Source organism: Podarcis raffonei, chromosome 8 (assembly GCF_027172205.1).
Source record: "Podarcis raffonei isolate rPodRaf1 chromosome 8, rPodRaf1.pri, whole genome shotgun sequence".
In the NCBI taxonomy this organism is placed as follows: domain Eukaryota; kingdom Metazoa; phylum Chordata; class Lepidosauria; order Squamata; family Lacertidae; genus Podarcis; species Podarcis raffonei.
Window position 1 is genome coordinate 40131997 of NC_070609.1, and position 27891 is coordinate 40159887.

Sequence of the window (27891 nt, forward strand, 5' to 3'; positions counted from 1 at the left end):
CCTCCTCAAAAACAGCCACTGCTGCTGCACTGAATTTAGTGGGCGGCTCTCTGGGTTGCAGCTCATGTTAGTCCTACTCAGAGTACAGCCACCGAAATTAAGGCACAAGCCTAACTTGGGTCTCTTAATTTGAATAGGTCTGCTCTAGGTAGGGGTTGCCAACAAGGTGGGGTGGAGGAATGGCTACCACCAGAAAGAAATAGGAAACTGCCTTATCAAACCACTGGCACATCTAGCTCAGTTATTGTCTACACTACTGGTGGTGGCTCTCAAGGGTTTCAGGCAGGGGTATTTTCCAGCCCTATCTGGAGATGCTGGGGAATGAACCTGGGACCTTCTCCATGCAAAGTGGGTGTTCTATCAGAGTTACAGCCCTTCAAATGTGCAGGTTAGTTACCTCCAAAATGACCTGGCTTTCAGGCCATTGTCTGAAACAAAATTGTGGCCACAAGCAGCCCACCATTATCCATCACTGAAGTAAATCTCCCCTAGTGCTCCCACAGGAATATTAGGGGGCCCACCACTGTAAGAGGGGTCCCATGGGGCAGCACTTTGTGAAAGGCCCCCTCAACCCTAAAGCCAGCAGTACTCCATATAACACTCACAGTATATGCAAAATTCCATGTTGGGCAAAAGAATTCTAAACTCATCTCCTCAAAGTACTGAGTCTTTTATGTGCAGAGAATCTTTTCATGGTGGAGCATTCAACTAGGCATCTCTCTCTGCACCACAATCCCTACAGCCACTTGCCATCTGAAGCAGGACAGTTTTGCCAGCTTTTCTACTGTTTGTGCAAATGTCATCTTTGATAGCACAGATCTTTGAGTGGGAGCACCCCTCTCTCCTGGAAACCAGGCCGCCAGCAGTAAGGAACTGCACCACGCTTAAGTGTTTGGTTGGGAGTCCTACTTCTACAGATAATTTGGGTCAAGATGAAATATGGTTTTTCTCATCCCCCTACCCTTCACTTTGGATGCAGACAGACACTCATGAAGACATCAGAAGGCTGCAAAATTTGTAGAGAGCAAGAGAATTATGCAGGTGGGCACACAGACACCTTTTCTGTCTCTCCCTCTCTCACCCTCTGCAACACACACATTATAATTCAATCTCTCTATGTCAGAATTCATGAACTTGGTGGCCTCTTTGGACTACAACTTGCATCAGCCCCAAGCATCACAACTGGGGTTGATGGGACTTGTAGCCCCAAACATCTTTTGGTTTTTGAAGGCTAACGTATAGTGCGCTGTAAGAGCATATTAAACCATATCACCCAGAGACACCATTTCAAAGAAGCCTTGTGAATTTTTAATGCTGGTGCTCCTTCATTTTTGCTGAATGCACACTTTTCTTCCACACAATCTTTAGCGTGTGTGTGTGTGTGTGTGTGTGTGTGAAGAGATATGCATGCCTTTTATCTGCTTGCTGTGATTATTAAACTGGAGCAATGGGCTGAGCCTGTGCCAGAACAACGGACTATCAAAAAGGATAGTGACTGAAAAGTATGTGCTAGAGCTAAACACACACACACACACACACACACACACCCCTCGGTGGATTCCAGTATGACACAAACCTTCAATGTTTTAAGCAGGCACAGCTGGGTTATCATGATGCAAATGTAACAGGTAGGGCAGCTCCCTGAGAACATAAGAACATAAGAGACGCCGTGTTGGATTAGTCCAAAGGCCTTCTAGTCTAGCATCCTATTTTCACAGTGGCCAACCACATGCCTGTGGGAAATTAGCAAGCAGGACCTGAGCACCACTGCACTCTGCACGCTTGTAATTTCTGACAGCTGGCATTCAGAGGCCCACTGCCTCTGACAGTGGAGGGAGAACATGGCCACACCATGGTTGGTAGCCACCAGTGGCGTAGCGTGGGTTGTCAGCACCCGGGGCAAGGCAAGTAATTTGCGCCCCCTAACCCGTGGATTTTAGTAGGGGCAGAGAGCTGCGAGTGCGAGCGCGCCCCCCCAGATGTTGCGCCTGGTGCGCCCGGCCCCCCCTGTACCCCCACGCTACGCCACTGGTAGCCACTGATAGCCCTAGCCTCCATGAATATGACCATGGCTGTCTCTTGCAGGAGTGAATTCTATAGTTCATGTGCTGTGAAAAGAAAACCAATCAAAGAAAACAGATGCTGGGAGCTAATGGGGCACCCCATACACAGGGAGGGAGGTGAAGAATACAGCCCACAACAACTGCTACCATTTGGACCAAATAAAACTTGGGCGAAATTGATCTGACAGAGGTCATGTCTCCTTTATCCTCCAGAATGAAGTCTGGTCAATTGAGATCCTTCCTTTCAGAGATCAAAGGGAGATTCATCTTAATACTAGATAAGAAACACAACTTGAATTAAAGAAAATGAAGACGCCTGTTAGAATTCTAAGGTGGGGGGGGGAGGAAATGAGTAAAACTCTCACATATGGTTCTGGGGACTTAACACAACTTTTTAATAGAAGAAGAGTTTAGCGGCAATTTTACAGCAATGACAAAAAGTTGGAATTCTACCCTCACATGTGATGCCTCACTGAAGGTTATTCACTTTAGAGAACAGAACCCCTGGTGAGAGCAACACGTTTTCTTGAAACGCTAACCACGTTAGTCATTAAGATAGCACGCTTTACGTTCCAGGATCCAGTTTCTTTTCAAAAAAGGAACTTCATTAACAACCAATGTCATATCTTTGAAAAGTCAATTTATTCACTCAAGAATGAAGCTGCCTAATTGATGAACAAAATTATTTTTAAGCAGTCTATAAGCAATAAAGGGCTCTGCTTCTTGCAAAACAACGCAGCTGTAAAACGAGTGCTGCAAGGCATCTGCAGTTGTTCGAAAATCCTGATGAAACTTTCTAGCTATAGGTGGGCTGAACATTTGCTGGAAAACATTTCTGGTGCAAAAGAAGAGTAGTGCGTGAGAGGGATGAGAAGATTTTCCCCAACCCCTTTAAAATGTATACAGTGGTACCTTGAGTTAAGTACTTAATTCGTTCCAGATGTCTGCTCTTAAACTGAAACTGTTCTTAACCTGAAGCACCACTTTAGCTAATGGGGCCTCCTGCTGCTGCTGTGCCGCCAGAGCACGATTTCTGTTCTCATCCTGAAGCAAAGTTCTTAACCTGAAGCACTATTTCTGGGTTAGCGGAGTCTGTAACCTGAAGCGTATATAACCTGAAGCCTATGTAACCCAAGGTACCGCTGTACTCTGAATCAGCACCACTCACCCCAAGTCCCCAAAACAAGAGAAAGCACCACTGACAAGGGAAAACAAGACCAAGGAACTCCAGGTGCGCCAGGAGGTACTATAGCACAGCCTTTGCCAATCTGGCACCAGCTGAGGCTGATGGAATTTGTAGTCCAAAAAATCTGGGTGGCACCAGGTTGGCAAGGTCCACTATAGTGGTTCATGTGCTCGGTTGAAACAGCTCTCCAAAGTGCCTCCTAAAAGGATTATTCTAAAGCACACTAAGCCTTAAATAAACCTTTCTTCAAGCACCTGGAGTTCCTTCTCTCTCCTTTCCCTCGCTAGTTTTGCTCTATAAACAATTGACATTATAATATAACCAATCAGACTCTACCATGAGACAATATCAACGAGGGCACACAAAATCACTCTGCATTAGCTTCATATCCCTCAGTGACATCATCATGTAAATTAGAATGAGGGAGGGAAATCTGGGAGCCAGAATCTCCAACTTGCCCTGGCAGGGCAGGTTTCCTAGAGGCTGAGAGAGCATGCTGTCTCCTTAAAGCCAGCTGCTGGCGAGGAACACAACCAGTCAGGAGGCATGGAGGGAGACTTATCTCTGATGGCAGAGGGTCTTTGATCATGATCTCAATGCAAAGGCAAGCTCATGTGAAGCGAATTCCGTTTGACTCAAAGGAGCGTGCTTCCAATTGCACATGAATATCACTCAGCGCACTTAATGTCTTCATTTTCCTAGAAACAAATGATAGTGCTGCGTGGCCTGCAAGATTTGCTTACAAGATTTGCCAGAGACCGCTTTCTCTTCCTCCAATGTCGGATGGAGGTAGAGGCTCCCTAGACAGCGCCACCCCCACTCAGGGACTGTGGGTGCCCATTTGGCCACTCGCCTCCCAGATAGGACAAGGTACACGGCACAGCCAAGCACCAGTTGTGCTGCCACTGTGTGCTTCTCTCTGCTTGCTGCCTCACCCTTGGTGCACCCACCCCCACTATGCTGAGGCAGCTGGTGCACTGCACTCTCAGAGGTGCAAGGAGACGCAGGTGCCCAGTAGCATCCTGAGGAATTTAGTGGTACCTGCTGGAGCGCAAGATGGCTGAGGGCAAGAGTGAGGACTGCTGGGCCGGCTGGACAATCCTCAGGAGAGCTTCCAACTATGCAGTTCTATAAGTCTATGACCAGCATGGTGTAGTAGTTAAGAGCAGCGGACTTGTAATCTGGTGAACTGGGTTCGCTTCCCCGCTCCTCCACATGCAGCTGCTGGGTGACCTTGGGCTAGTCACACTTCTCTGAAGTCTCTCAGCCTCACTCCCCTCACAGAGTGTTTGTTGTGGGGGAGGAAGGGAAAGGAGATTGTTAGCCGCCTTGAGACTCCTTAAGGGGAGTGAAAGGTGGGATATCAAGTCCAAACTCTTCCTCCTCCTTCTCCTCCTCCTCCTCTTCTTCTTCTAGTGAAAGATGTGTGTCATGTAACTTGACCCCAAAATATGTGTGTCCTGATTTTCTTCTGTTACGTACTGGAGGGTATGCACTCTCGGTCTTGCTGATGTAGTCCAAAGCAGAGCTGTATGTTTGGCACCAGCTTTGCGGCAGGAGTTGCTGAAAGGAGGCGTACAAGGTGCCATACAACTGTCTTAGGGACTACAGTCCAGATTTGTGTAGGGTTTACTCCTTAGTCGTTTCTTCTCCCGAAGATGTCCCACAAGGTGGTGAAGTATAAGTCTTTGTATGCAGAAAGTCTCAGGTTCGATCCACAACATCCCCAGCTGAAAGGATCAGGTAGCAGGATGGTGGGAAAGACTCCTATCTAAGAGCCACTGCTAGTCAGAGTCAACAGAGATCTGCCTGTATCAGAGATGGGGATCATGTGGTCCTCCAGATGTTGCTAGACTAGAGCTTCTGCCAGACCTGACTATTTACCATGCTGTCTGAGGCTGATGGGAGCTGGAGTCCAGCCCTAAAGAACTGAAGAGCCACAGATTCTCAACCCCAGGCTTACATCTTACAGGAAACAAACACTAGACTGCTCCAATTCCACAGAGGCCAAAGGCTGCAAGAACAGATAATGTATGCTACTCATCACCATCATCAAATCTTAACAAACTATTGATTATTTACTAACAAATCATCTAAACTGGTGCAACGTGGCTTCCCATTTCCCCTTTGGTCTAGGAGCTAAAGTTGATTCAGCAGGTGTCATAGGGGCCACCAGGAAAGGATGTAAATAATTCTGGAATTAAAAGTCCCCTGGTTCCAGATTTCTGCTCAAAGACATTATCACACTCTCAATAAATACCACTGAAAACAAATGATGAAAAACGCACAATACATAAAAAGCAGAGAGAAATCCACAACATCTGCATTTAGTGTCGAGGGACTTTGTTCAAGTTATTATATCTGACTCTCTGTCTTTCTTCCTGGCTTTTAATAGAGAATACCTTTCAAAATGGAAGGAAACTGTGTCAATTAGGCAGCAATTTACCCTGTGACAAATGATGTAGCCAGCCACTAATGAGGAACTCACAGACGGACTTTGCTGTTCAAAAAACACTCCCTTCTTTTCTTCCCTTCCCCAAATGACCTATTAAATGCCAGGTTCCTCATCTGAACATGATAAATAGATTTTCAAAGCCAAGTGTCCCTTTTCAGTGTTAAAGCCACACAAATAGCAGATCATTGCACCCACCCCACAATCTGGTGAGCTTCCTTCTGCCATCATGTCAATTAAACCACTTTTGCATTTGTTATTCCATATCTCATGGATTTCTCATTTTCTAGAATGGCAAAGTCTTAAAACTTGTTCCACTGCCCAGTTCTTGTTAAAATGTACTTTGGGCCAAAACTGGGAGTTTTGATGGTACAAAATTATGTACCATCAGCTCTATTTTGCTTATCCACGTGACACATTTTGTATTCTCACACTATTTTCTTTTTCTTTTAAATTTTTAGACCACATTGTCTGCCCTAGAAGAAATGGGAGTCGATGCGATGCACAATGGTTCAATAAAATCTCATAAAAAATAATAGAAGTGTTAAAACAGCCATAGTCAAAGCCACATTGGGCAGCCAAGTATCAATAGATCAATCAGCCAACTAGTTAAAATGTTCTCCTTTATTTTCTTAGAATAGGAATGGGTGACCTGACTGTTAGCCATGCTGGCTGGGGCTGATGGGAGTTGGGGTAAAACAGGTTGTCAAGTTGGGAGCAAGTCAACAATACTCACAAGTTGTCAGGGAAGTTAATTATTTATTCAAAGAAACAAAACAGCCAGTCTATGACATGGGAGTCCTATAGCTTCTAAATGGCCACCAGTCCCCCTTCATTTACAATGCAGTCATTTAAATCCAGCTTCCCAAACTCTGCTATGATCTTAGCGAGTGATTTTAATGCCCACATTGGCAATAGTAATGGAGCTGCTGCTGTTTGAATTGAGGGAGGATGATTGTGTCCCCACCCCCACCCCCCAAAAAATCCACAGGTACTCATATTGATCTTTCTGGCCTTTTAGACCTTTGACTGACAAAACATTATTTGAACTGACTTTTGAAACTTTAAATAGCACACATCCTAGATCTTTGCTATACTAAATCACGTTCAAGAATCCTCTTTGCAGTACTGAGGCTGAATCTACACATACATTAAAAAACACCTGTAAAATGCTTTAAAAAAACAAAACAAAAACCAAAAACAAAACCCAAATGTTTAAAATATGGAATTTGCCATTAGCTCACCAGCACCATATACCATTTGTATAATGCACTCAAAACACACTTAAAACATATTTGCAGCTGTATCACTGAGTCCCGAGACTACAAAACCCACTATGCAGTGAGTAAAATATGAATATACAAAAGCATTTTGAATTTCAACATGAAGCCAGCAATTGCTAATATTAAAGGTATGGCAGTGAAAATGGATCTGCCAAAATCTGAAAATGCAGATTGATGTTCCATCAAAACCCTTTCTTCTGAGAGAGGAAAACTGAATTCAAAACAAAATTGCTCTGGAAGTGGCACATCTCTAGTTTAATGCTTCAGTTTATGGCTATGTGCTCAACTCTGTCCCTCCCCAACTAGCTTTTTCCTCAGTTCAATATTTTACCCCCGATGTTATTGTTAGTTATCATTTACTTATATTTCAGTACATTTATAGCCCATTTTTCTATATGGAAGCCAGCACACAAATTACTTCTAATAAGGTGTAAAACAAAATTTATGAAAAATCAGTTTGATTGGTTGATTACTGCTCTTAATGTTAGGCTGAAGTCCACATAACACCATTTGCCTAGAAATAATTCCTAATGAATTCAGTAGGACATTTCAAAGTAGACATGATTAGGAGTACATAGTTAGGCCCTAAATTGCGGTGGGAACACACTCTCTCCCAACAGTTGTATTCTCTTGGAAATAAGGGAGGGGGGAGTCTATCAGTAGTAAGTGAGACCAGAGCTGGCAGTGGGAAGAACTAGAAGCAAAAGTGAGTGAGGAATCCTTTTTTGCCCTCCCTCTCTTTGCCACTAGGGATGGAAGAGAATTTTTATTCAGTTCTAATTCCTACTTTCCAAAATTTCATGTGGACCAAAACACAAGTACCCTTCAAAGTGAATTTTGCACTTCTCTTAATTCTGCAGTGAAGTTCTCCAGTCAAGTAGTCTGTACTAAAATGCATATACTGGGGAAGATAGCATATCCAAGTGCATTATATTAGGGGAACTTGCTTTGCACAAACATGTATATTGAGTACAAAAATATATACATAAGTAGAATCTAATATACATATAAAGTTCTAATTAAACTTTACAAAATTGATGTAGCTCAGAGCTTTTTTATTTTATTTTTTAAATGGACCAATATTTTAGTTGGAGCACATCTGTGAAAAATATATCACACTGTCCCCAGGCAACATATGTGTATTCTGAAAAGATCAGAATATCAAACTGGGGGGGGGGGGGACCAGATGTATAGTTATTCCTGGAGAAGTGCCTAGCTGTGGGTAGCTGCAACTTTTATCTCCATGTTCACTGGCAGATGAGAGATTAAAGATGCTATAAAACATAGCAGCACTTTAGATCTGAGCATTAAAAAACAAATGCTATGGAAGACAGAAATGTGCAATTTTTGTCAAGCAGAATAGCCATGGAAACACAGCGGTCCCCAAAATTTCGCACCAGCATGCATGGGGGGAATCTACAGTCACATCTGCAAGGGAAACAGAGTTTAATCTAGTCTGGGGTGGAATCCAGTTTGTTAATATGGATGCTTCTGATGCCATTAGCCAAACTACAAGGCAAGCAAGAATCCTTAGGAACTCTTCTCACGCAATACTTTCTTGGGCTGATGTGACTTCCTGGTAGAAAGTTGTGTATGCCACACTCAGAGTCAGCTCCTTCCATTTTGAAATACTAATTTTGAAATACTAATTGGCGAAATCCACCGGAAAGGAAGACTGCATTTCAAGTAAGCATCATGAATTTCTGAGGTTCATATTCAGAGCTGAGAAACTATGGCCTTTGATGCCACCTGTAGTATGAAATGGGCCAGCAACCCAAAGCATCCTGGGAGCTTCCCAGCTGCAATTCTACTAGACCCTTTCAGATTACTCAGTCATTTAATCATTTATGATTCTCACCAGGGCAGTTCTTATTCAACTGTAGCAGAGAAATAGATGAGTTCAAAGAAGCCATTTTAAACCAACCAATCAAAAACTGGACTACAGGAAGTGGTCTTATGCAGAGTCATTTCATTGGTTCTTCTAGGTCAGTAGTGGGCCTACATTAGGCATGGCAAACCTGTGGCCCTTCTGATAAGGTTGGACTCCAACTGCCTGTTATGTACTGAAGTTCTCACCCTGGGCCAGCAATGGGATACTGTAGATAGTTATGCAAATGAAGGATCGAAAGTGACGTTCAGTGATGGGATAGTTTTAGAAAGTTGCTACAGTTACGTTGTTCTGGAGCTCTATATAAGCAGGCTGACTGAGCTCTTCAGTTCTGTTCTGTTCTGGCCTCGGAATAAACAAGAGCTGTTTGAAGAATCGCTGTGTTGTCTGATATGTTCACCCACAACTTAACACTCCCATCATCCTGAGCTTGAGTCTAAAAATTCTTGAGGGTCACTGGTCTCCCATCTCTGGTCTACACTGACTCCCAGTGCTCTCCGGGACTTTTGACAGGGATCTTCCCCAGCCCTATCTGGAGGGACAGAACTCCCAGGGACAGAACCTGGGACCAGATCATGTACTTTACCATTGAGCCGTAGTCCTTCCCTACCAAGAATCACAGTACCTTTCTTTTTTTAGCCAGCCACAAAGAAGTCATGTACCCATTTTGTTTTGTCTTGCTGTTTTTGTTTTTTAACTGCATAGGCAGTGACCAACATCTATGTGGCGAGTTACTCATATGCATAATTATATTGTCTGGAATATATGTATTAATTGATTTGCATGAACAATGGGAAAATAGGCTTCAATACTCCCCCATTTGGAAATTCTACCTATGAGTAATTAAGAATACCGAACTTGTACAAATACTGTAATTAGAAATCTGCATGCAAGACTGGAAGGGGGGGCGCTTATGTGGGGTGACTCTACTACTTCCTCGCTGACTCATACCTAAGCAAAGAACATGCCCTTTGGATTCTTACTTGCATCAAGCAATTGCCAGATGTTGCCTTCCACATCAAGGAAACAAGTGGCAAGAAACAAAGCTGAAGTTGGGCTGCCATATGGTTCTAAGGTGCAGTCATACCCCTGGCATTTCATTTGTATCCAAATTCAGTTGTGACGTGTCACAAGTGATACCGGTCCTCTGCAGGACTTTAGCTATGGCAGTAAAGGGACAAAAAAACACTATTTTGGGTCAACCATGCTTGAGAGCTGGCATGTTGGTAAATTGGCCAGTCAGATATGGTCTACCAGGTTCTTATTACTGGACCACAGACAAATATTCCATGAAGTCAAAAGCAACCTTATCTATGTAGTAGCCCACCTTTTTGTTGCATCATAGGGACTATACGAGAGCAAGGGAAGGAAGGAGGCCTCTTTGTTCTCCAGCCCTTCCAGAAATAAGCATCATACACTTCTCATTTAGGAACCACCACTCCCTGGCCTGAAACTAAGGTTGGATGAATCTTTTCAGTTTTTCTCAGTTCTTCAAATTTTGCAATTTTGAGTTCAATTTTTGCATCAGATTGCATTTTTCCTTTAAAAAAAAGCCTCATGAAAATACATATACATTTTCATAGAGTTGTCACACAGATGATCCCAACGAACCAGGGACTACCTAATGAACTGGACACTGCACAACAGATTTCTATCCATGATAACAGAACTGAGGGTAAATGACACAGAGAGATGGCGAACCTTTTCACAAGCCCTACAAAAAACGGGGTTCAGGTTGACCATGCTGAAAACATTCCTGAAATACAGTTACTACTTCTGACGGAGACCTTATTGTAATTCTATTTTCATGGGCTATTTTAGTGTTCAATCTTATTGTTTCCAGTCCCAAGCACTCTAAAAGTCAAACAATTAATAATCTCTGAAGGGCAAGCAACCTGTTTTGTTTGATTAGCCGTTGTTGCACCAGTTTAGAGAAGAACTCTATATTCTTGTATTATTTCCATCCTTGGAGTCACCAACTTTATTTCATGGGCTGGTAATAACATTCCTGTGATCTTAAATGAGAAAGCAGCTCCATAAATGTTTTATGTTGCCCTTTGCACACTGCAGTAGCCCAACGACAGCAAGGTCAGTTAGGCGATATCCAATTAAGCATGTCAGATGTGTGTAGCGCTCCTTTCCCACCACCTGAGAAAGAGATTTCTTTAATAAGTCCTCTTTCTCTGACTGAATGGTTTTTCAAGGCCTCTGAGAAGGAGTGGGGATATGAGGGCACTGATGCTCCCTCTTCCTCCTGGCCTCTGCAAATCATACCAAGGCCATTAAATTCCCCAGCCACAACAATGTCTCATTCATTTCCCTCGCACCTGATCTCTCTAATGAGAATTTGCAAAGAAAAGGCACACTCTCGGCCCACAGTGAAGAAGAGCTGACTGCTTCTGGTTAGCACTGAAGATCACACCTTAATTGGTATACTTCAAAGCAAGCCAGGAGTGTTTGAAAAACACGGCCTTCTGGATCAAAATAGCTGGGTTTCAATGCAGCTCCTGCCCCTTCTGTTTTTCCATCTAGTTCCACCATGGAGCCTCAGAGATTGAATTGTCATCGTTTCTTCTTCTGTGAGGTTTCAAATGCCAGCCATAGGAAGGATCCATCAGATTCCCCCCTCCCCCTCTTTTTAATGGGGCATTTACAGGAGACAATTATGGTATGTTGAAATCCCAAACATTAATATGACCAGGCCTGAGCAGTATTCAAATTGTGTGGTTCATTTGAATTCTCTCCTAGAGGATGTTCATTAATTTTATTATTTGTTGCAAAATTAGTGTATTTAGCATACATCAGGTTAGCATGGAACAGCCAGGCTCAAAATTGGGTTCAGAAAATCAAACTCCAACCAACCAACCAACCAACCAAAATTGAAAACTAGGTTATGTTCCCAGATATGCTGAATCCCAATGCATCCTGATGTCATGAACTGGCAGGACACCGAGGAAGGGAAAGAGAATGAGGGGTGTAGTCACAACTGGTACACACTGGGACAAGCTGAAGATGGGGGAAGGAGAGGTTGGGGACTTAGGAGGTACTCACAGGACATCAGAGGATGTCGAAGGAGCAGCTGACAGCTCACAGGAGCCAGGGGAAGGAAACACATCACCAGAAACAGAGGTGCCCACATCTCCGCTGACACTGCAGGCTCTGAAGCATCAGGAACAGTGCACTCTAGGAGACTGAGACAGGCAAGGGAACACAGCCCAGCTCACTAGCTGACCAGGTGGAGATCATGGGGCTCGTTAGGTCTGGGAGAAGGTTTGTGCAGCTGGATGAGGCTCAGGGCAGGGGCGGATCACACGCCTTGTCAAGTGGAAAGACACAGTTGCTCAGCTGGAGCAAATCAAGATGCATCAATCAAGATTGGAAGGGATAAAAGGGAAGTAAGGTAGAGGCACTGTATCTGCTTAACTTTCTACATTGATGGACCATGGCTTGGCTTCTTCAGGAGCTCCACTAGACTGTGATTTCAGGACTGACCCAGGCTTTCTGATCCTGGATCTTCTGCAGAGGCGGGAACCTGGCCTTACTGTTTGACTTCAGACTTTGCTCACTGTATAGGACCTGGACCAGTATTTCACCTTTTGGACTGTCTGACTACAGTGCCCTTGGGACTGTGTGCACCAGTGGGACTTACCTCCAGGTAAGCCGGGGTTCATGACATCTGATCATGTCATCAGGGGCACAATGGAGACCATATCCAACCCGCACTTCAAAGAACTTCCAACTCATTTATTCATTTGTTAAAGATATTCACAACCCGCCCATCACCATAAGATCCCCAAACAGAAGAAGACATCTTTCTCCCTCTCACATAGTGGAGGCTGATCCATTAGGGAGAATGGGGCACTATTTGCCATGAGTCCCATAGAGATGTCCCAGAGATGGTGGTCAGATGAGGAGAAGAAATGAGCAGAGCTAGAAGAGTTGGAGGAGACTGACCCAGGGGAAGGTCCTAGTACATTATACGTATCTGAACTGTGACTGCCACAGTTGTGCGTGAAGGGACATTTCACACTCAAGCATGTTTTTGTGCCCCATTGAGTCTACTTATTCTTAGGTAAGGATGTCTAGGATTACAGTATAAAGGACACAACAGACAAAGGGTACTGCAGGGTGAGGGAAAGGGGGTGTCTTCCATGTCTGTGACAGATTGTGAGACATAATGCCTAGACACTGTTGAGAAGGGAAGTCTAGCATAGCCTGGCAATGCCACTCTATGGCTTGCTGCTCCTTTGAACTAGTTAAATGCATCCCTAACTTTTTAAATAGAAAGTACATGAACATTGGCAGTATAATCAGTGAGAAAAGCATCAAATCACATACAGCAAGATCACAGACCCAGGAGGCATTAAGCTTTCATCTAGCTATCCGTTACTACAAAAGAGGACTCTAGCAATTTCTCTTCCTTCAGGGACTGAGATGCCTACAATCATGAGGGAGTAAATGCAAAAGGTTGACAACAACTATCCTTAGGGAAGACAGAAGCACGAAGCAACACTTTGAAATGGTCTTTCCACCCGTCTCATACAGAAGTCTTTTTTGTGTGTGTATTGCAGGAAAAGTGAAGAGGTGTCACAGCTGCTGCAACTGAATTAAGCTGATGCCTAAAGTGGAACTGTGAAACTAGATGCATGAACATTTCAAATGGATTTCTAAAATGTGAATATCTGATCTGAGGCTGAAATTTTATCCTAACACCAGCACTGGAACCTTGCAATCTAAATGTGATTTCAAAATCCAAAATGTGACTGCTGTGAGCTGTGAAATAAACAGGTTAGAGATTGGGTAGAGAGGAGGGCAGGGAGCCCAACAGGAGGTGCTGCTGGAGTCAGTAGCAGGCAGATCCAAGTCACCCTAGGCTTGTCTCTATCTTCTGCCTCCCTACTGAATTCTACAAGAGGAAACACTGAGGCTACTAAGGGCTTGTCCATGCTTCCATTTGCCTCTCCACTTTCCTCCAGGGAAACCCCACTCTCTACTGCTGAATCAAAACAAATTGAAATCAGGTTTTCAGCTGATTGCCATTTGTTCCAATTCAGTGGTAAAGAGTGTATTTTCCAGGGAAAGTTGCAGGGCAAATGCAAAACTGCTCTGAAGCATGGGGCAAGTGGAAAACCATTCAGACTCATACTTTCTAGGCATGAGGCAAGTGTGGATGAGCCCTAGGGAAGAGGGAACTGACACAATCTGACACCCTCCCCACGGCAGGCTGTAAAAAGTCAGGTAGGTGGGAGTTGGCTGAAGACAGACCGAGGTTGGCGGGTCAATGCCTCACTACCACTATCAGCCCCCTCTGCAAATATATTTTAAACTACTTTCGGGGGGGTTTCATTTTATGAAACAGCTATCAAATGCTGATGCTCTCAGATACTGATCTATGTATATCCACAGCTACACTTCTGATATGCTCAGAAATTGTGCCTCACTGTCAAAAACAGATGCTGAAGATAAGCTGTTGACTGAATAATCATAGTACGTTCACTCAGTTCAGATGATGTTTGCCATCAAATTTTGTGGAGGTAAATCTGGGTGTCTGGTTAACTCATTTCAGCTCTAGCAGGAAGTTAGATAATTGTAAGGAATCATAGACTTGTGGGATGTAGAGAGTTACAACTTAGGGAAAGAAGAATGTAAGAAGAGCCCTGCTGGACCAGAGCAAAGCTCTCTCTATCCACAGTGGCTGACCAGATGTTTATGGGAAGCTCATATTAGGACCTATGAGCCATAGCACTCTGCCTATTTGATTCCCAGCAACTGGTATTCAGAGGATCACTGCCTTTGACACTGATGGTAGGCATAGCTGGTGGTTAGAAAGTCCAACCTAAACCCAGTCTTGAAAGACAAGATTCTCCACAAGCCTGCTCCTCGCACCCCTTCCCCAAACTAGACAAAACCATTTTGCTTGTTTTGTGCCCCCAAGCAGAGGTCCTGTGCAAACAGGGTTGACTTAACAGCTCATGGAATGCTTTGCTTTACTTTCAAGGGGCTCAGACTCATTTGTGCAGCAAAGCATGTTGGTATTTTTCTTTCTGATTCTTATGAAACTCTGTAAAGATTTGAATGCATGCCAAAATCTGTTCCTTAAATATCAGAGGAGACCACCTCTGCCATTTTCATAGTGACTAAAAGGCAAGGAGTTGGAAGTGGATATGGTTTCCTTGACTAACAACTTGATGTCCTTTTCTGCCTTCATCATAAAAAAGTTTTCCAGATTTCATGGTATAGATGAAGGATGATTCACCAGTGTTACTCTACTTGCGTGGGCAATTCTCAAGTTGTTTCCCCCCCACTAAAGCAGGAATAATTGTGAAAAAATTATTTCTTAACTGTTGATTTGCTTAGCCACAGTAAGATGTAGAAAACCTTGAGAAGAAATAAAACTTGAAATGCCAAGCAGAAGAGGACTTAGGGCTTACCTACCCTTCCGTTTGCCCTGCTGCTTTCCCAAGGGGAAAGTTATGCTTTAGTGCTGAATCAGAACAAATTGCAATGGAATTTTTTGTGGATTGCCGTTTGTTCCAATTTTGATCTAAAGAGCAGGTTTTCTAGGGGAAAGTGGCAGGATAAAGGCAAAACTTCTTGGACCCATGCTTTCAAAGAAGAGTGGACGAGCCCTTAGTAGGGAGTAGTTATGGATGTATTTTTAAAATTCAGATTCCAGCTAGGAATGCTTCTGAAATTCCCCTCATCCACAGTTTCTCCCTGAATCTTGCTTCCAAACAACAATGTAAAAGGAATTGTCTCTTGTTTCTTGTGATGTTTCTGAATTTTGTACAGAGAGTTGCCATCAACAAGACCAGTGTGTTAAAATGAAATGCAGATACTGTTGGAGGGAGCTGTAGTAGCTATTCTGCTTTTAACTAAAATGGGTATGTATGAGACCTAGATGCAAAAGCTGGGTTACAGACATGATTGGCTAAGGTTCCTGTCCATATGGCTCCTCTGCTTCCAGGATGGCTAGGTGATCTTGTGATCTGGCCCGCAATCTTGCCCCATGGATCCATATTCCAGTTTTCATTCTGAAATGTTAGGTCCTTGCAAATGGGCACATATTTTAAAATGTAGCTGCTTCCAGGAAAAGTCTACTTAATGACAGATCTAATGAAAAATTAATATCCTTAAATTCTAATCATGCCATATTCTGAACGTACGTCTATAAAATTAGATATGTAATTAGACACTGGTGCCTGCTGGTTTATTTTTAAACTTGAATATGCTAGACTCTCTGAGGATGATTTTCCTTTCTGATGATCAAGTAGAATGATAGACAGCAGACGAGAGCAGTAAGTAGGAAGGTATAAGAAAATGGGGAAAGTGGATGGTACAAGGATATGCAAGAGGCAGAAGCACACAACAGCCCTTAGATAGTAATACTGATTAGCAAAACTAAATATGGTTAGTACTATAGCATAATGTGACTCGTGCAACTTATATTACGTTGCTTCTGTTGAGAAGGCAAAGGAAGGTGCTTGCAAAGGAGCACCCTGCATGACTGGATCATCTGATCAACAGGTGTTGAGTGGAAAATTCAATCATGTCAGGTGCTGCTTCATGGGGCAGGGCCTTGGGCAAGGAGGGAGGGACAGGGGTTGCATGGCAAGGAGGAGAGGCTGGATAGAAATCTGCTTATTATCCGAAGGCATCCACCAACCACACCTTTCCCTAAGAAGACACAGCCAGCCTGGTAGAACCCTTTACTCATCTCTGAGGCCTTTCCTTCCTCCTCTTCCTCCCTCCCACCTGACATCTGCCTCTCCTTCCTGGGTGGGATTAAGAGGTTGCAGGTGGGCATGGTCACAGTGGGTGCGGGCCGCCGTGGGTGTCATCACTGAGGTGGGTGACAGAATGGCAACAATATGTGTTTTTGAAAAAATAACTCCCACACTCCCCCTTCCTACGCCACTGCAGGAGCACTCGGGTGATTTCCAGAAAGCAGAAGCATTGCCGCCTCCAACTTTGCAGGTAGAGCACAGCCTTTATGGCTAGTAGCCTTCGACAGCCCTCTCCTCCCTGAATCTGCCTAATCCAGAGACATAGCTAGGTGGGGCGGGGGGCACTGGGCATCACACCGCAAGGCCTGCAGCGTGCCTGAGTCACGTGTCTCTCCTGAGGGGGAGGCGGCGGGTGGACTGCCTGCAAGCTCCATGTTGCTTTTTTGAGAAGTGTGGGGCTTGCGTCTGCCCACCGCCTCAGCCGCCCTACAGCTGAGGGGGAGGCTGCAGAGAGGCTCCACGCAGCGCGCCCTGCCTTGGCTCGCCCCACCCTCATGGGCAGCTTGCCCCGCCTCTATGAGTGGCTTGCTCCGCCCCCAGCTGCAGGGCACATGCAGTGCTCCAGGCACCCGAGCAGCTAGCTATGCCGCTGCATAGCCATCATGGCTTGAATTTGTCTGATCCTCTTTTTAAGCCATCCTGGTTGGTGGCCGTCACTGCCTCCAAAACACAGCAACCTTTTCTTCACAGGGGAGTTCCATCATCACCTGCTTGATCCCAAAATGCTGCCTTTTTCTGAACCTTTCCCAACTCTACAATATCCTTTTGAGGTGAGGTGAACAGTACTGGACACGGTATTCCAAATGTAGTCACATGATAGATTTGTATAATGGCAGGTAAAGGAAAAAGATAAAGGACCCCTGGATGGTTAAGTCCAGTCAAAGGTGACTATGGGGTGTGGCGCTCATTTCGCTTTTCAGGCCAAGGGAGCTAGAATTTGTCTACAGACAGCTTTCCAAGTCATGTGACCAGCATGACTAAACAGCCACTGACGCATGGAGGATCGTGATGGAAGCCAAAGCGCACAGAAACGCTGTTTACCTTCCCGCTGCAGTGGTACCTATTTATCTACTTGCACTGGTGTGCTTTTGAACTGCTAGGTGGGCAGGAGCTGGGACAGAGCAATGGGAGTTCACCCTGTCACGTGGATTCAAACCACCATCCGATCAGCAAGCCCAAGAGGCTCAGTGGTTTAGACCATAGTGCCACCCGCTCCCTTGCATAATGGCATTATGATACTGGCAGTTTTATTTTCCATTCCTAGTGATCCCTAGCTGCTGCACCCTGGTACATAATGAGCCAGCCAAAGCCATTATGTTGACAAAGGAACTGGTTTGGCAAGCTGCTTCTGATACAGTCTCCTCTCACAGATACAGGATCCCAAGTTTGGAAGGGGAACCAGGGTTTCATCCAGGCTGCCTCATTCTCCAAACTCATAACACTATGTTTGCAAGGAGGGGGAAGAGGCTATGACACACATTTTATTATCTCTTTCAAGTCTCATGATTCACAGACAGGATCATCAATGCATTAAAGTGTTCTCTTGAGAGACAGGCTACATTCTTTCGGATCCTTGGAGGTTGCCCATCTCAAAAACCTTCTCTTACAGTCCCCATCACACTATGAATGGAACTAAAGATAAATAAATCACTATTTCCCAGTTTAACTATGTGCATTTTTAATATCTTAATGTCAGAAGCAGAATTTGATTTGGGGGCATCTGTCCAATCCCTTGCAGGAAATGAGTTTATGAATTATAAACACCACTATCATTCTATTACCTATTCAGCTGGCAGCCCATGGCAAATGATGCCAGATTGGCCTTGCATGACCAACTCTGATCCAGATGTTTCACTTCCAAAGGAAAAATAATCAAGTGCTCTCTCTGTTTGGGAATATATTTTAAAGTCTTGTTCTTCTGACAGTGCACACTGGAATCATGAGGGAAGGCACCAGAGCAGTAGGTCACTAAGGTCACAATATCCTTAACTTGTTTGCAACAAAGATCAACACCCTGTAAGATGTTGTGGGGCTTAACTAAACCCAGGAGCTGCCTTGAGGCTGAACTTTTATACCAGTCTGTATCTGTATTGAATCTGAAATTGTCTTATGTATGTAATTGCTTTATTTTTTATTGTTTTATTGTTCAACCACTTTGAGATATTTTAGAGGAAGTGATTCATAAATGGAAATTAATTAACACTCATTTAGCTCTGTGGGTTTTATTCCTTTGTTGCGGCAAAGTTTCTTTTCCATGTCACTTATGCATGTGTTCGCTGATAATTCTATGCGGCCCCATTTCCACCTTAATCATCAATATTTTCAAAAAGATTGCGCAAATAAAATGTATATTTTTGAATGTATTCATGTTTTCTCTCTGTATTTTGGGTTGAGATTTGCATTGCAGCATTCAATGCATTGCAGTCTTCCAACATTGAACATAGTGGTGCTTTCCAAAGGAGGTATGTGTTGGACTGGGCTGTAGCCTTCAAATAACATGCTATATTAGGGAATGTGATGTTTTAATATTGGAGTGCGGAACATGACCCAGCCAATGGGCTACATCCTGAGCTCCTCCATCCCCGGATAGGGCTTCAACCACCTGACGTCACCATGAGCCCTATTGTATTATAGGTTAGGGTGGAGCTGCAAATAGTATCCAATGACACCAGCTGGATTAGCATTTGCTGTCCTGATTACTGTAAATGGGGTTGAAGCCCTGTCAGTATTTGAGACACTAAAACAGCTGACTAGTGGGGAAGTACAGTTTGGTTCCAGTTTTGCTCTGTGGATTTAGACTCAGCCAAGACAGGTGGGTAGAGAGCAAAGTGCAGCATTCAACTATGCCACTCATAGAAGACCCATTGAAATGAGTGAACATGGCTACATTAAAGGTAAAGTAAAGGTAAAGGTACCCCTGCCCGTACAGGCCAGTCGTGACCAACTCTGGGGTTGCGCGCTCATCTCGCTTAAGAGGCCGGGAGCCAGCGCTGTCCGAAGACACTTCCGGGTCACGTGGCCAGCGTGACGAAGCTGCTCTGGCGAGCCAGCACCAGCGCAGCGCACGGAAACGCCGTTTACCTTCCCGCTATAAAGCGGTACCTATTTATCTACTTGTACTTAGGGGTGCTTTCGAACTGCTAGGTGGGCAGGAGCTGGGACCGAACGACAGGAGTTCACCCCGCCGCGGGGATTCGAACTGCCCACCATATGATCGGCAACTCCTAGGCACTGAGGTTTTACCCACAGCGCCACCCGCGTCCCAATAATAGATCCATTAATTTCAGTGGGCCTCCTCTGAGGGCTCATTCACCCTTCCTCTTGGCCTGCTGCTTTCCCTTGGGAAAACTGCTCTTTAGTGCTGAATTGGAGCAAATGGCAATTCAGGACTTCTCTGGATTGACGTTTGCTCCTAGTTAGCACTAAAGAGTGGGTTTTCCCTGGGAAAGGAGGGGGCAAAGGGAAGATTGCTTAGACCTGTGCCAAGAAAGCATAGGTCAAGCGGAAAACCACTAGGACCTATGCTTTCTAAGAATGGGACAAGCAGAAGTATGGACTAGCCCATTATTTTTCAAAGCAATCCCTTGCCACAATGGGGGTACCTATCTCTCATCCCCAGGAATGCCAGAATGATACATAATGATAAAGCAATGTTTTTGTCATTGCTACTGCTGTTAAAGAAAAGGGGAGATAATAAATAAATAAATATGTAAAGGTAAGACCGCCTGTGGAAAACCCTTCCCCCCCCTCTTTTTAAAAAAAAGCTTAGTTCAATCTTTGGGGTGTTTTGCCCCACTCCTGAAACTTGCAAAATTTAGGTGAGCTGAGTACTTCAGTGCAGTATTCAATTGAATGCAAGCTCAGTTAGTTTCCTAAAGCTGAGATACAGAGATTATTTCATTTTGGGGGAAAGGGTAAAGAATGGTAAAGACTGTCACTCAGGCTATTCATGGCAGATGCCATCACAAGAGGGGGTGACAGCTGGCCAGAGACAAGAAAGAATGCATTGGAGATGGTGGCACAGACAGAGCCGGTCTTCCAAGCAAAGAGCAAATGACAGATTGTGCAAGTCCAGAGATGAAAAGCAGGTGAACGGATTTAATTCTCCCTCCTTAACATAACACAGCAGGAGTCAAAGTGGACACAGAATTCCATTTAGAATATAAAAGCCTTTGCCAAAAAACAACAATAACCCTACTGCATAAAACCTGAGCTCTTTGGAGTTGGCTAAAGATTGGGCCGGGGAAGAAATTCAGTTCAGTCTGCATTTAAAGAATAACCTATTTATTTGGCACTTTCAAAACAACACGTGAACCGAAACACAGGCATTCTTCTCAATCTGCACCACTCAGAATTTTGCAATGCAATCATCCAGTCAAGTAATGATTACAAAAATGCATGCAGTAAAGTAAATTGCACATAAAAATGCATGTATTTGGGAAAATAACATACCAAATTCTTTATATTAGGAAAAATTGCTTGCAAAAATAGCATAGTAATGAAAGCTGCATACAAAACAAGTGTATGTATTTGGAGAAATTTGCAGAAGAATGCAGACAAATTTTAATGAGGGCTATAATTTTAATGAGGGCTGTTCAACAACAGATGCAGAAATGTGGAGAACTGAACTTAAGATTGGAAAAATGAGAAACTGAAATTGATAGATTATTCCATCCCTCCCTGTAGCAGTGTCAGCAATAGAAAGAGATGTGCACCCTGTTAGTCACTGAGCAGGCAGGTAGTCTATCACTCAAGCAGTGGGATGCATAAACAAACCTTCATATTGATAAAAAAGGTATGAAGTTTGAATATCACCCTCTTCTCCCACTCTGTGGTTCTCTGCCACTCTGTCTAGGCTCCTAAATATGAGCCTAAGAAACAAAGCATGTACACACAACCACAAAAAGAAAATGGAGAGGTGTGTCAGTGCGTGCTATGCATGCAGATTACAAGATGTTTTATACGCCCCAGCAGAATTTATGGGGCCCCACACAGAGAGCATTTCTGGATATGTTCCTGCTTGTGTTTCACAGATAATAGCCCTATTCCCACATGTCAAACCACTTTTGAAAACAAGGGGTATCTCAAAAGCAGCTGATGCAGGAGCTAATGGGGAGAGCAGTTGCTGCAGCATAAGAAAAAATAAAATGAAAACGAAAATCACACTGATTGTACCCCTTCAGTGTCCTAAATATTTTGGCAGTGCATGCTCCAGTTTGGTGCCCAATTCAGCACCTTGGATCCAACAGGTTCTGACCCAGGACAACCTGGAACCGACATGAGAGAGTCCAGTCCCTAAACTGAAACTTGTGCAACCCTATTTAATTAGGGTTTTAAACCCATTTAAACATGTGATTGGCCTGAGGACAAGGAGGACAAGCAGACAGAGACTCTTGTCTGTGACTCCTTCTTCCTCTCCCTGCACCAGATATTGAATTAGGTGTTTAAACCCCAAATAAACATGTCAGTAAGTGGTGTGGTGGGGAGACAAACAAGAGTCTCTGCTTCTGTCTTCTTCCCTCCCTCTCCTCATCAACAACTGGGTGTTTATTCAGGGTTTAAACTCCCAATTCAACGTGCAGTCACCCAACTGCCTCGTTTTTGACAATCCCCAATCATTATTGGCGGATCTGAGCCCATTAGGGACGACGCACTACAGGCAACTCTCAGTTTAACCTCGATTCAGTTCAGGATCTGGAATTTGTCTGGCACAGTCCTACTAAGCATGACCTTGTGGCTCTAGTATGTAATCATACGTATGTCAAGAACACAGAGGCAACTGTAGAGTACCTGAAAGGAGGGAGAGAAATTTATCCCCTTCCAATGCCTGGTTCACTGCTAGAGCTGTGAACCAGATGCCAGGAGTACCGGGAACTGTGATTTCCCCAGACATTTAGTAGAACTAGGGAAATGTCATTTTCCAGAGTCCTTGACATAGAGTCCTGATAGTCAGGTGCTGGTAGGTGGATGAAGAGATTTACCTCTCCTCTTCTAGCTTACCAATGCTCAAGTAGAAAGAAGGATAAGGAAGTGGATTGTTGGAAGGGGAGCAAAGGCTGAGAGTAATGGCTCTCTGAAGAAGAAGAAAAGTTCCACTAGCTTTTCTTTTGATGCAAGGATACAAGCAAGCAAGCAATGTTTGACTTTCTAAGCAAGGAAATGCGAGTTTTGATAATGTTCAGTCACATCTTCCCATCTCCATCCCTCCCCATCCTCTCTCTCTTCATATTTTCTAGTGCGCAGCTCAGTTGGAAACAAAAATTTCCTAGCACCTCACTGACATACATCTACAGATTCCACAACAGGATTGAAAGTGCCAACACCTTGTCTCCCTAATATTATGACAATTCAGCTTTTCACAACAGATGTTCTGGCTGGTTAGCAATCAGCTAAAAGCTGAGGAAATATTAACAGGCTTTTTGCTTTGTTGTGTGAAATGCTCATTATCCAAACTGTCTGGCTGTGTGTACCCATCACTGATGTTTAATAGACAGAAATGCACACTGGGCTTAAGCAATTTGCCCAAAATGAAATGGCATCAGTAGGACAACAGAATTCAGTTCCATGACTACTCTGCTACCAACTCACTCAGTGGATCATCCTTAATGGTCAACTCAACAAATCCAATATATCCTCTCTACTACGACTCTTAAGTAATCCATGCAAGAGACATTCAGGGATGGATGCACTAAATCCATATATGCAAGCTTGACTTTGCAAACCCATTTTAATTCAAAGTGCCTAGCAGCTGCATGCAGAGTCTATTAAATAATGGCTCACTGCATAGAACTTGCTTTTCCCTCACTCCAGTTTTAACTTTATTTCACCCCCACAAGTCTGACGAGCACAACAAGCAAAGGCTTTTAAGAGGCTGGCTGGGTTTTAACACTTTGCCTTCTTACTTGTTAACATGCAGCCATAATTTGTCAGCTTGAATTATATTTTACAGGTCACTAGTTACAACTGCATGGAAAAGACAAAGCATCACTGCATGTCAACAACATTAGAGCAACGATTGCGCCCATCAAAAGTCAGGATAAGTATGTTGCAGAATAGGAGTCCAATAAAGCTAAGGGTTCCTTTAGAAAGCAATAACTCTCAGGTACTCCTCAGTGGGGAAAACTGTGTGGTGCCTGCTTGCACAACATTCTTCTTAACACAGCAACTCAGAACACAGCAACTGTTCCATCATCACCTTACACAAAGACTGTCTCCATCATTGAGGACTGTGATATACTAGTAGTTTGTGCAGCATGTATAAGTGGCAGACACCAATGGTTGTAACACAAAGAACCTGTCCACTCCAGCTGATCAACTGCCAAACCATTTGCAATTTCTTTCAAAGATTCCAGGTCAAGGATTTGTGAAGGCACTTTAATGAAAATGAATACAGGGTGTCTGCTAGCTACAAGAATACCCATCCACTTAGATGGCAGTTGGAGAATTACAGTCTGAGCTTAGACTGCAGTGAGTGGTCACCCACCTGACAATCAACCGATTTCACATCAGATGATGAGCCTCTTTGAAGCTGTGCTCCAAGGGTGCCTTTCACAGAGGCTTGTTCCAGGATCATAAAGAAATTTGCATTGAAAGCCTGCTAAAATGGAGGGGATGTTCAGAAAGGGGTTTGCACTGAAATCCTTTCCTGCTCCTGGGACAAGGCATGCTGGCACTGCCCATCAGTTGATCAGGCTCAGCTGATGGGCAGTGAGAGTGCACCTTGCTCCAGAAAATGAAGGACTGGAAGTTCACTACATCAGTACCTGTCCTGAAGCCAGAGGTGTAGTGGTCATGGGTGGAGGGGGTCAAAGACCTTTCTATTTTTGCAGCAAGGTCTCTGTCTCCAGCATCTAGAGCTGCCCAATCAGCATGAATGAGAGCTTTTTAGCCACTGAGAAGTCTGTTCATCCTTTGTGCTGATTAGATGCAGTCAGAGTGAAAGGAAGTATGTCAGTCACCAAGGATTGGCTCCTAGGATCACCCTGGGGAAATCACAGAAGAAGAACACCAAGGAAGAGTTGGTCTGTATGCTCCAAAGTTAAGCATTTAGGAACACTGAAAACACAAGGTGTTTCAGTGTCAAGGGAATGGTGTGTGGGTTCTATTATGTATAGTAGAACTTCAAGAAAACACAACTTCTTCAAATCAACAGAAGATCTTGGAATACTCCAAATCATTTGCCCAGGTGCATGCACAGAAAATAGTAGATTGAGCTGAAAGGCAACACATGGTAATCTTCATTGATTGTTGCAATGCATCCCAAATTAATATTGTATAATTATAAGATTATTGTATAAGCTTCGAAGGGGGCAGGGCTGTGAGCAGGTATGGCTGTGACTATCATAAAGGGACTCTGTACTTCTGAATTTGCTACTACACTACTGCTCACACCTGATGCCATATATCATGTCAGGTCTGGGGCAGGTGGATGTGGTTTGTCAGGAAAAGCCTGATGGGCCAAAGTGAGATCCATAGCAGCCCAACAGTTGACCCACAGGCTGGAGATTCTCCAATCTTGGCCTAGAGGGGAGATGCTGTCTTCAAAACAGATTGGTTGTGCACCAGTAACCTACACAGCAAGCCCGTGTGTGTCAGACACCTAATGAATAGGTACTATTGTAGTCTTCGTGGGGGAAATGCAAGTTTTCAAGTGGGCAGAGCTTTTCAGAGTTTGGCTTCCAATTTAGCACAGACAAAAGACAGAACCTTCTGCCCCCATAAAAAGAACATCTACATGCAGCTGAAGACATTTTGTGGAAGAAAATATACAACTCTCCAATTATATAACCATAAAACACACAGCTGCGATTTATTTTTAAATGTGAGGGAGTGAGGGAAAGTTTCCTTCTTACTTGCATTTATATAAGGCAGCCTTCACCAGCCTGGCAAGCTCCAGATATTTTGGACTAAAACTCCCATCAGTCCCAGCTGGCTGGCTGGGACTGATGGGAGTTGTAGTCCAAAACATCTTAAGTTCACCAAGTTGTGGAAAGCTGATGTAATGACTCCTTTTACCATCTGTACCTCTGAAAACTCTCCTTTGAACCATCAGTAGCAAGCTGGGCTGCTACATAGCAACTCAAGGGCTGATTCAGCAGCTTGGTACATGCAGGCATCCTCCTTCACCCATCTCCTCTAATCTCTGCCTCTCTTCCACTGCCAGTTTTGTGGGGTGGGTTTTAATGGATAGGGGAGGATATATTAATTGCAATTTATCCCTCCAGGTTCCCCGTGTGTGGGGGTTGAACAGTGTTTCAAAATCCGGAGATAGATTTGCAAGTAGTGCAGAATCACCTATCCTGTATGCTCCTTCCATTCTTTTCAAGGAACTTCAACTGCTACCTTCAAGCCTGGTTCCCCTTGGAAGCTGCCATGTACAGAGTTAGACTACTGGTCCATCTAGCTCAGTACTGTCTGTACCTGAAGACTTTTCTCAGCCCCCTTCCTTCCTGGGTGGCTTTCCAGAGGCTAAATGCCAACAGTTGGTGGCGACAGAGGCAAAAAGTGGGTGGGGCTATTAATGTAAATGTTTACCTTTCTCCAGTAGGCTAGTTTCTGCATACACTCAGGCACTCCCTCTACCCTCCATCCAGTCAAGAGACATTGTCAGAGTTCAAGGACCCAATCCAGCCACAGTATGAAGGCAGACCAGGGAGGGGTATGGCCTGGAGAAAGGGGCGTGGCTTGGGAGGGTACCAAGGACTAGATAGATAAGGGTTGGAGGGCTGCATTTGGCACCATGGGCCTGGTCTTCCACACCTCTGATCAGCACTGATTATGTACTGAACAGTGGTAACTCCTAAAAGAGTCCAGGATGACAGAGAGCTCGGGTGGGACCCAATGAAGTCAATCCATGAGTAGAACGACTTCTGCTTGTGCAAAGGAACTTTCCTTCCCACTCCCCGCCCCTTGCACTTCAAAACCTGCTTCAGAGAGTTGGGGAAACTTCCAAGGCAGATTTTAGGGGTTCTAGTGGGGAAGTTCTGTTGCACAACTGGAAGTTGTTGCGTGATTTCGTTGGATATAACAAAATGTTTAGATGGAATGTTGTCTTCCTCAAGGTCAACCATTCTGAGTTCCATCTGCCATAGCATTGCCTTTGTATGTTTAACAAGGACCCAGAATAATTAGGCCCAAGTTTTTCAAAGAAAGGAATTGTGGCTGTGATAGTAGCTGACTATCACTGATGCAAAGTTTGGGTTTTAGCTGTAGCTGCAAAGGACATTTCAGTCTTTCTCCCACCAGGGTGTACAAGGAGCACCTGCTGACCTCCAGCAGCATAGTTGTGTAATGGGAACTTCATTTGCATCCTCTCCCCAGGAGGTAATACAGAGCAGGTAATTCCTATGAAATCCAGTGGACTCATATGGGAAGAAGATTTATACATTTGCACAGCTGTGTGGAACATAGATGTGCAAATGTATAAATACCACATAGATGTGAATTGCATTAGCAAAACTTTTCTACCAAGCCTGCCACAGGGGAAGGTCCTTAGCACAGTGAGAGAACACATGTTTTTCACACAGAAGGCTCCAGGTTCAATCCCTGCAATCCCCTGTAAAGGACATACAGGTATATCATTTAATTTTACAAACAAATGAATACAAGCACACACCCACACTCATCAATAAGACGACTTACCATTTTTGTCAGCTCGTCTGAAGATCTAGAATCAAAGAAAGGCACAGTTTTACTATTTTGTAATTGCTTGGCTGTTACAAATCAAACACAAATATATATCTTTCACTTAGAGACAGACTCACACAGAGACAGATGTGCAGGTCTTGTTCTGTGGTTACTTTAAACTTCTGCAGGGAGTGGGGGAATATTACAGGCAATCCAAATAGGTATGGAGCTTGCAGCAAATTCCCAATAAAAACTCTCTGTCCCCCCCCTCTCTCTGCCCCCTGCCAGCTGCTATTTGTCAGCAACTGGACCTAGGTATATTTCCCCTGGTTCACACAGTAAAAGGCAGTTACTGGGCATGGTGTTCCCAGCCTCCTCTCCTATAAGGTGTGCTGCTGCACCTACATGTGAGTACATTTATTTGCGTGAAAATATCCCAGCTTGAGGCTCTAAGTGGCATATTTGTCCTTCAATGTGCCTTTGTGGCTCTTTTAGCAGGTGCACTGCAGACATTCCAGAGCATTGCAGAAGCAAATGAGGGGCAATGAGCGATCAGGGAGAACTCAAAAGTTGTAGCAAATATAAACTAATTGCACCGGAGGGGTT

The 27891-nt window shown here is 44.1% G+C and overlaps 1 protein-coding gene across 1 annotated transcript in view; it reads right to left on the reverse strand.

Moving 5' to 3' along the window:
* Positions 1 to 27891, reverse strand: part of NECAB2 (N-terminal EF-hand calcium binding protein 2) — a 144986-nt gene that overhangs the window by 102114 nt on the left and 14981 nt on the right. The window contains exon 2 of the mRNA XM_053399512.1: positions 27301 to 27325. Coding sequence (XP_053255487.1) covers positions 27301 to 27325 — 25 coding nt within the window. The remainder of the gene's footprint in view (positions 1 to 27300; positions 27326 to 27891) is intronic.